Below are 9986 nucleotides of genomic sequence, written 5' to 3' on the forward strand. Positions count from 1 at the left end.
AGAGAGAGAGAGAGAGACCCAAACAAGTTTTTTGATATAACCTCTCACTCAAGTTTTCATTGTGGTTCATGGGTCAAATTTATTTCTGCAGGATCCAAACAAAGACACCATTTGTGCAAAAGCTTTGTTTTAGAGAGAGAGAGAGAGAGAGAACCTCAAAAGTTTTCATTGGGATTTCTTTATACATCAAAATCATTTCTGCAGGACCCAAACAAACAAAGACACACCATATGCACAAGCATTACAAGCAAAAGTATCCAACAAAACTACAAAACCATGTCTAGAAAGAAACTAAGAGAGAGAGAGAGAGAAGCAAGATGAAGATGGTGGTAATGGTATGTCTATATGCCAGACCTGTCTTTCATCTCATCTCATTCAGAAACTTAGAGATGGAAGTGACTTGGTCTATCTGTATATATGAAATGGAAAACCCAGAAAAAGGAAAGAGGCCAAGATCAATATAACACCTAACAAGTACTATATACTACTAGGACTTGCGCTTACCTAGTGAAGGTTGATTATTATTATTATGAATCTCTGGCTTTTTGAAGACAGCACAAAAGCCACAAAATGATACCTTAGGAGAAGGTGGGTCTGTGACAGGTACCACCACCCTTTCAGTCCGGTGCTCACGTCGTCGCCGGCGGCCGCCCTCTGATTGGCTACGCTCCAATTTCATTGCACCCGATTGATGATCCACTCTTGTCCTGCTTGCCCTTACACTTTTGCTTGTTCTCAACTCCCTTACTTCTTCTGTTCCTTCTTCTTTCTGCTTCATCTCATCTAAGTCCCCTGACAAAACTTTGTCATCCCATACCAACCCTGATGAACCTTGCCTCCTAAATGATATTGTAGACCTTTGCAGACCAGCCATGCCCACAACCACTCTCCTCTCTAACTCTGCGATATGATCTATAGATTTCTGTTGTGAATTATGAGAGAATTAAAGCATATATATGCTCCTTATTCAGAGATCTAATCTATATATATGTAGAGAGGAAAAGAAGGAAAGAGGGGAAGGAGGGGCAGTGGGCATGTGTGATGTTGCCCACAAATATAATAATAAAGTTTCTTATAGCTAATGATGTAATTATGACTTTATTATATACTAGAAGTTATTTTTCAACTAGACAGTTCCTAGTTTTCTTTAAATTATCCCTAAGCACTTAATTTAACTGTTTATTAATTATTAATTTCTCCAATGCAGGTTCTGATATAGTCATCAGTGACTGACTGATTCAAAAACCCATCTTAGCTGGATGAGGATAAGAACATGATAATTACCAAGATTACTGAGAAATATCAGTCAATTAAAAGAGAAAAATGATAATCATAACTTTATTCCCACTAAATGGTGTTGACTACATGGATCCGATAGAAATAGTGAATCTATATACAAATTTAATTTTTATTTTTATTTTTAAGACCATCTGGGCTTTTAACATCATGGGTCCCATGGGAGGAGAGAGAATTAGCAAAGAACACATGAGTGGACCAACAATGGCACATTTGGTGGACAATGAAATTTTGATCTCAGATCATTTGTAGTTTGGTAACACTCCCCCAAACCAATCATTGACTTGGGGGGAAGTTTGGAACTGGTCATGTAAGATTGGGAGCATAGTTTTAAATATCGGTATCCGATATAGATCGACCATATCGACCCATATCGAACAGTTTCCCACGTTAAAATAAATGATTTTTTTAGACAGTTTTACCCTTACCATGAGCCGTTACACTGATATGGATTAACCCCAGTCGATACGGACCATTACGCACTTAAAAAAAAATCTATAGTATTCAGAGTCATAATTGACTTAATGCTCGAATATTTTCCACTTGATGGAGCATGCATTAATGTTTGAATTATAATCAGCCTCATAGACAATTATATTTTTAAAAGGATTTCCTTATTGACACTCTTCCAAGTGATAAATAATTTGTGACACTACCTCTTTGTCATTTTTACTTTCTCCTTTTAGTATTATATTTTTTTTTTCAATGAGGATAAATCTGTCATTTTGTGTAGAATGATGTACAAAGATATTGACAAGTTCTATAATAATAACACAATATCGCTTTCAAATTATTTTGAAAATATATATTTTCCGACTTAAAAAATTTTTGGGAATAAGACCAAAGACCAAAGACCAAAGACCAAAGACCAAAAGACCAAAAGACCAAAAGACCAAAGACCAATAAAAGAAGATTACAAATCTTAAATATACATATGGAGATTTCATTTTGCAGTCCCATTATTTAAATTACCCAATCAACAAATTGCATTTGCCAGCCCCTTGGGAGCCCATCCACAACAACTATTGCCTCCCACCCAACCTAAGCAAAGTCAAATTCAAGTCTAAAAGATTATCATCAGTCATGATGTCAATGTGGGTTTTTCACTACGCAAGGACAAAACAAGCAACATGGCATTCCCTCTACCATTTAGAGATTAGGTAGCTACTTTAGAGTTTTGAGGTCAGAGGTAAAGGACTGGGTCTTTTCCAAACATGATTACTGAAAAGAGGTCAACAAAGTTACTATATCAACTACTTTCATATTTCAACTTTCTCCACCAAGTAGCAGAAAGAGAGCTAGCTACCTTTGTATTGTGAAAAAATGAAAGGAAAATTTTCTAAGGCTGCAACAAAGTGGGTCAGTGAAGTATGGATTCACATAGACCAGGGAATCTACAATTGGATAATCTGAAGGCTCCTGAATCAGCTCCAATAATATGGTACATGGAAGTAGATGAAGACGAGATGGAGATATTCCATGTCCAGGTAGTCTGGATGCTGACACTGTTAAGTTGAACTGCATTTTATGACACTGAATTTGTGACCTGAAGGCAGATGAAAGTTAATCCCTATGAAGTGCTAGAATCTACTCCTGGAAGTGTCAAAGCAGCAATAGATTGGGCGAAGCAAAGGATGAATACAAAATGCTCTATAGAATATAAACAGGAAATCAGATTCAAATACATCTAAACCAGCTTTTACAGATCAATTTTATTGCTAAAGACAGTTTCAGGAGCAGACCGTTGATATGGGAGGTGGTGATCAGGGACCCCTTCTTCTGTACGCTTGTCTTCAAACCATTTCAGCACTCTTTTGCGAGGCAAGTTAGTCACATGAACTATGCTGCTAATCATTGTGTTCTGCATGGTCATTTTTGGGCAAGTTGTAAGGACCAAAGGATTCCTATACAGCTAATACATGTCTAGAATAACAGTATTGATTGAATAACAGCCACATTACATGAATGTACCCTCAGTGAAATTAAAAAAATAATAAATAAATAAAATAGCATCCACACAATCATGGTAATGCATGCAATTATAGACAAAATAAAATAATTTTTTTTTTGGCCTTTATGCCCACAAATATGCCATCAGATGGGTGGGTAACCTAGGTAGGTCAGAATATATGAAAGACTAAAATGGATGGCCAAGACAGACCAACCCCACCATTGCAACTTGCAATTCCAAAAGATGGGAGAGTGAGCAGAGAAGCATCTACTTCTGTTCTCGAGTTGGGGGCTTTGGCCCCTCTGTATCATATTCAGGCAAGGTAAACGGGAAAGGGTCTACTGAACTTTAATGTCCAATTATGAGTGTTGTCATAGTGTATAATAATACAGAATATAGGCAATAACTAATAAGAACTCATACTTGAGCAGAAAACAGGCAGACACAGAAAATCCATCAGTAAAACTACACTATTACATGAAAATATTGGAAAAGGAAATAAACATTTCTTGTCTATAGCAATGGTTGAACATTTAAATTGATAGATAAAAATAAAGTAGAACTTCTCAGTATATTTATGATGCCAAAAACTGAACTAGGAAGGGGGTTAAAAACTATGGTAGTATAACTTATAATTTTAACTCATTAACTCACTGGAACAGCAACCATCAAAATGGTCAAGAATACAAAGACCGAACATATCAGTGACCATTTGATGTTTTGAGTCAAAGAACACAATACAAAACATGCTCACATGCAATTTCTATATACCCATTTTAATACCAGTTTAAAGTATTTTAAATGGATTTCTAATTCTTACAGATCTGTTATGACTTTCTGATTATTAAATATCCAACATGAATTTCTGTATTGTTCATCGGCTGACTTATGAGTCATGACTACTATTATACCCGAATAATTTCTTAGCAACAAGCAATGATTCCACAAAGAACAATATTGGTTTCCTCTTCCCCTGCCCCAACCCACCCCACCCCCAAAAAAAAAAAAAAAAATTTATCTGATGTTATTTTGACTCGGCATATTTGCTCTGCCAACACATTGCACACCAACATAAAAGGAAATTTACCCGCAGACAAAGAAATAAAAAATTTACTCACAGATGGACGTTTTGTGCGTCTATAAACTTTTTCAAAGGTTTCAACATGCACTTTCTTCAGTCTCTTCTGAGTGGACCATCTACTTTGCATTACATGTACTGGTTCTCTCACCTTGGTCTCAGGCTTTACAACATCAAGCTTCTCTTCTGCACTAGAAGGCTCTGTGCTTTTAGTTTCAGGCTCTGAAATTTCTGTTTCAACTTTATCAGGTAAAGCAGCAGACATCAATACGAGGTAAGGAGGGGGATCACGAAGCAATTCAAGGACCACTGCCCTATCAAGACAAAGCTCAGCCGCAAGACTTTTAATCTGCAAGAATAGAAGCTTTCTGATATAGATTACTGAAGATAGAACAGGCACCTGGCATACTATGAATGGAAGACCATATATGAAGGAAAAACCATGCCTTTAATAATTACCATAGCATGCAAAGAGAATGGGTACCTGGCCTACTATGAATAGAAGAGCATATATGAAGGAAAAACCAAGCCTTTAGTAATTACCATAGCATGGAATGAGAATGCACAAACTGATGTGGCATTAAGTAATTACTCCAGCAAGCACATGAAGATAATGCACAAGCCGATGGGGCTAAAAAACTGTCTTCCATGTATGCTCACTCAGCACCATCCATACAGTACATTATTTAACAAGTTCTTAACTCAGACTGTTACCACACACAAAACCTGTTGCTTTATTATGATTGTGCAAGAACAGAGAAAAGGGGAGGGGGGGGGGGAGTCTCGAACTCTTGATGTTTCTGTTTCAAGGCAAAGGCCAACACACGAAATATATGGCAAACTTGCTAGCAAGCCAGGTGTTCAATTTTTGGGGAAGCCGTTCATGGAATCAAGTTCCATTGTGTTGTGCTTATGGGAGAAGTGCAATAAGTAGACAATTTCCTACTCTTACTAGACCGAAGGCTAAATTTTCAGGAAGGTTTTTAGTAAGTGATATTTTTGGTCACTGATTCTGAAGTAGTTAAAGGGGTACATATTTTCCACCATTCAAGAGAAACATTGATGCGATCCCGGGCATTTGTGATCACTATGGGCTGGGCCCACCCAAGTGGCTAAATAGGACAATATGTAATGAGAGTGGTAATCTGGTGATTAACCAGAACTTTCAAGGAGTTACTTGGCAAGCGAAAGGAAAGGGACAACGGGATTTAGGATTTCTTAAGCAGGGGTAACCTTGGAAGCAAAATAAAAAACAGGGATAAAACATAAAAGTGAGTAAAGATCAAAGGCGATGGGCAAAAAGGTAAATAGACACTATATATTATATTGTAAAAGGGGGAAGGGTTGTCTTCTAACCTCCCAACTCTGAACCAGTAGCAGAAGGAAGGCTTGTGAGTTGCGATGCATACTCCTCTTCACACACAACTCCAAACAAATTGAGTCTTTAAGGGTTGATAGCTAATCCTTAGACCTATTGATTTCATCCAATAAGAGGTCCAGAGGTTGGAGATGACAGCAAAGAAAGTTTCTGCAAGTGAGGTTAGGAAGTAGAGAAAGAACCAGCGGCAACCCTTCTCAAGTGTGATCGATGGAACTCAAGCACTGCAAACCCAATCGGTTTGGAACTTTGGAGTTCGGCAAGTAAATAACACACACTTTCAAACCAAAATAATAAGCAGATCGATTAGAGCTATGAAAATAAAAAATAAAAAAAGAAAATCCTGAAACTGTTCCAGGCAGAAGTTCAGGACTTTAGAGTTTTAGTGTAGAGCTCTTGATTCAAGTGCGATTTCCAGCAGGTTACTTCCATGTAGGACCACTTTTGAGGGTATGATTCAAACTCCAGGATTTAAATTTGCTCAGTAAAATCAAGACAAGAGAGAGATCGACGCTCCCTTTGATGGACCCAAGGTCAGAAGGAGACAGGGTAACGATAACAGAACAAAGATTAAAAGCAAGGACGAAGGAGAAACAAGGAAGATGGGATGAAGGACACCACTGCAATATAAGGTTCTGAAGCACAGGGAAGAAATGGGAGAGAGGGAAGAGAGATAGGTGAGGGCACACAAACACCGGCACACTCAAAGAAACTCAATATTCCATATTCAATCAACTATTAATTGCATTGGTTACATCTATATAAAGAAGAAAGACTTCAACAAAAAATGGAAACTAACTCAATCTAGGTAGTAATAAAATAGGAAACCAAAAACAACTACATAGCTTTCTTCCAAAAGATAGAAATATTACAATATAATTCCTAAATTAAAGCCTACATATTCTACTGGACCCAAAACCCAACTTCGACCCAGTTCTTTGTTTGGCCTCCAATAGGTTTTGAGCTGGCCCACGCAAGCATCACTGCATAAATTCCCCCAGTGTTGAGAAAAATTGTTCCTCAAGTTTGGTGGAATGGCAGAAATAAAAACACTCTAACGGGAGCTTGCTACTCCTTGCTTGCAACTTGAACTGAATCCAAAATATGGAGCTTCGATGTTGCATCCGACTTAAAATATGTGGGTAATAACAAACTCAATATGAACACCTGTTGTTGCAGTAAAGTTTGTAATCGCCTCACCCACAATAACCATCTTGTCTCCCTTTACCATTAATTATTGTCCCACATCAAAGCAGTCTTCCTCTTGGGTTGAGCCCTCCGGCTCTTCCTATGGTTGCATTGTTGGTGCCACATCCTAGGGCTCCGAGCATACTTGATCAACCAGCCCTTTTAAAATAAATGTATGATGTAGATGTATAGGCTTTAGGAAGCACATGTTGCTATCACGATCAACTACACACTTTCGTGCTTCTAACCATTGGTGACCAGCTTTGATAATGCACTTGGAAGAATCAAACACCTCACAATAAGCACCATCACAATATTGTAAAATGGAGAATTGGACAAGGGAATCATCCTCAGACTGATGATGATCTCATTGGGCTTTGATAACATCTCAACCATGGACTGCAAGATGAAATAGTCCCTTTGCCCTTCATCTACGAAGAAAATAGCAATTTTTCAGTAGGGCAAACATACTCTGGTCTTGATAATATAAGGTGTCATGGCCAGGTTTGCTCTGATAGCAATTGATATAATCCCGAGTTTAAAAATCCCCATTTTTTATTGTTGTGGGCCCACCTTAGTGCCTAAATAAGACAACATATAATGAGAGTGGCTTCCGGTAATTAACCAGAACTTTTCAATAGGCTACTTGGGAAGTTAAGAAAAAAGGGACAAAGGGATTTAGGATTTACTAAGCAGGGGTAAACTTGGAAGCAAGACAAAAAGGGATAAAAGGTGAGGGCAAAAACAGAAATAGACACTATATATTATATCATAAAAAAGGGGGCTGTTTTCTACCTCCCAATTCTGAACCAGCAGTGGAGGCAGGCTTGTGATGGAGTACGCTAACCTGTAGGACAGATTAATCGACAACAAAACCACAGGACAGAATCACAGTGACCAGAACAGTAGCGTAAACAGAACATAATATACAAATTCTAATAACTTGATAACCGGCACTCAGGTGTGGCTTGAAACCAGGTAAAATGGAGTGAGAATCCTCCTGGTTATATGCTCCACAGATGGGGCTGATTCAACGGACTGATCTGCAGAAAACTCATTAGAACAGAATTAGAAAGTAAGAGACAGAACATAGATGAATAACTCCATATCCAAAAATTGATGGGACTCAAAGTTAGGTTGAAGGAAAGTGCTATATGGAATAATAAGCCCTCAAAACAGGAGGCTCATCTGACGGTTGGATATCTAGAAAACAGGACTGAAATCTGAGACAGAATATGGCCTTCGCTAGAAATCGTAGGGTGCTAAAACTAAGAGTAAATCTGACAGATTAGAAAGGGTTAACAAAGGGGATTGTGACCACAGTAATAACAGAATAAAAGCAAGTTTAAACCACTGGCAGAATATGAGATCACCTCCAAGGGTCCCATCAAAGATCGACAGATGCTTTAATGGAAAAAGAGAAAAGGGATATGACCGTAGGTATCACCACCTACGCTTGTGGTTGGGCATCACTACCCTCCCCCCATGGTTTCACCACCAATGGACGTGGCTGATTCACCACAGCTCACCATACTCAAAAAGCATTTGCCTCAACCAAAATAGTGGGCAGAAGGAGTCCATCCTCTTTATTTATAATCTTCAAATCATCATTACAAAATTAACAATTCCCAATAACGAGGGGACAATACTTTGCTGCCAAGCTAACTAAAAAATAGTAACTAACATCAAAATAGAAACTCTAGCTAATTATTCAATAGCAATACAAGAAAATAGTAACCACTGAAAATAGAAACTAAGATATAATATCCTAGAGAATTTTGGCAGCATCTCTTAAGAATGCCAGCTGTCCATATTCCTAAAACTGAAGCATACAATGATGGCCATTTATGAACAGTATCACTGTTCATGTGACCAGTACCACATGAATAGTATCATGTGAACAGTAACACGTGAACAGTAGTCTGCTTCCTTGAACTGCATCAGCTTGCGATGAATACTCCTCTTCACACACAACTCCAAACAAGTTGAAGGTTTAAGGATTGATAGCTAACCCTAAGATCCATTGATTTCAGCCAATAAGAGGACCAGAGGTTGGAGATGAGAGCAGAAAAAAGTTTCTGCGAGTGGGGTTAAATGGTAGAGAAAGAACCAGCGGCAACCCTTCTCAAGTGTGATCAATGGAACTCAAGCACTGCAACCCAATCAATTGGGAACTTTGGAGTTAGGTAGGTAACACAAAACTTTCTCAAACTCAACTAACAGGCAGATCAATCAGATATCTGAAAGTATAAATAAATAAAAGATACTCCTGAAACTATTCCAGGCGAGAGTTTCAGTGTATAAATCTTGATTCTAGTTTGATATCCAGCAGGTAATTCCATGTAGGACCACCTTGAGGGTATGATTCAAACCCCAGGGTTTTGAATCTCATTAGTGAAGAATCGAGAGAGATTGATGCACTCTTTGCTGGACCCAAGGTCATGCCAGGACAGGGTAGCAATACTAAAAAAATATTAAAAGCAAAGACGAAGGAGAAACAAGGAAAGAAGTTGGGATGAAGAACAACCTGGCGATAGGAAGTTCTGAAACGCAGGGAAGAGATAAGAGGGGAGGCACAGAAACACAGGCACACTCAACGACACTCAATATTCCATATTCAATCAACTACAAATTGTGTTTATTATATCTATATTAATAAGAAAGACTTCATCAAAAATGGAAACTAATTCAATCTAGGAATTAAAACAAAATATAGGAAAGCTTGAAACAACTACATAGCTATCTCCCCCAAAATAAAAAGATTACACTATTATTCCCAAATTAAAGCCTAAATGTTCTACTGGTCCCAAAACCCAAACTTGGACCCAGTTCTATAACTGGGCCTCCAATCTGGTTCAAGCCAACACAAGTGTTACTGCATCATGTGTAGTATCATCGTTTACCATGCACACACTGCATTAAATTGATTTTCTATGTTCCCACGTTGGTGGCTCATTCATCATCGACCATCTAAATTTTGTAATCATTGGCAGGTTGAACATCCTTCTATTTGGATCAGATCACTTCACCTTACTGGTGCATCTGATGTCCTCTATTGAACACGGCCATACCATCTCAAACGACTTTCCGAAATT

The 9986-nt window shown here is 38.2% G+C and overlaps 2 protein-coding genes and 1 long non-coding RNA gene across 4 annotated transcripts; all 3 read right to left on the reverse strand.

The window, feature by feature from the left end:
- Positions 1-487: 487 nt before the first annotated feature.
- Positions 488-874, reverse strand: LOC122076385 (uncharacterized protein At1g15400-like). Its single transcript, XM_042641688.1, has one exon. It carries the CDS (start codon positions 872-874, stop codon positions 488-490), a length of 387 nt encoding a protein of 128 aa, XP_042497622.1.
- Positions 875-2500: 1626 nt separating this feature from the next.
- On the reverse strand, positions 2501-5061 carry LOC122076119 (protein OVEREXPRESSOR OF CATIONIC PEROXIDASE 3-like). Of its 2 annotated transcripts, none has more exons than XM_042641411.1 (3): positions 4477-5061; positions 3039-3157; positions 2501-2842 (listed from the first exon to the last, which is right to left on the reverse strand). In XM_042641411.1, the coding sequence occupies exons 1-3, from the start codon at positions 4588-4590 to the stop codon at positions 2599-2601; spliced, it is 477 nt and encodes a 158-aa protein (XP_042497345.1). In that variant the 5' UTR covers positions 4591-5061; the 3' UTR covers positions 2501-2598. The 2 variants fall into 2 exon arrangements, with proteins under 2 accessions (XP_042497345.1, XP_042497344.1); XM_042641410.1 differs by having other exon boundaries at positions 4366-4902.
- A 1359-nt stretch (positions 5062-6420) lies between these two features.
- Positions 6421-9974, reverse strand: LOC122077494. The gene is made up of 2 exons (XR_006139807.1): positions 7687-9974; positions 6421-7322 (listed from the first exon to the last, which is right to left on the reverse strand). It is a non-coding gene; the product is annotated as an uncharacterized LOC122077494 (long non-coding RNA).
- Between the last annotated feature and the right edge of the window lie 12 nt (positions 9975-9986).

This window comes from Macadamia integrifolia, chromosome 4 (assembly GCF_013358625.1).
Source record: "Macadamia integrifolia cultivar HAES 741 chromosome 4, SCU_Mint_v3, whole genome shotgun sequence".
Lineage (NCBI taxonomy): Eukaryota > Viridiplantae > Streptophyta > Magnoliopsida > Proteales > Proteaceae > Macadamia > Macadamia integrifolia.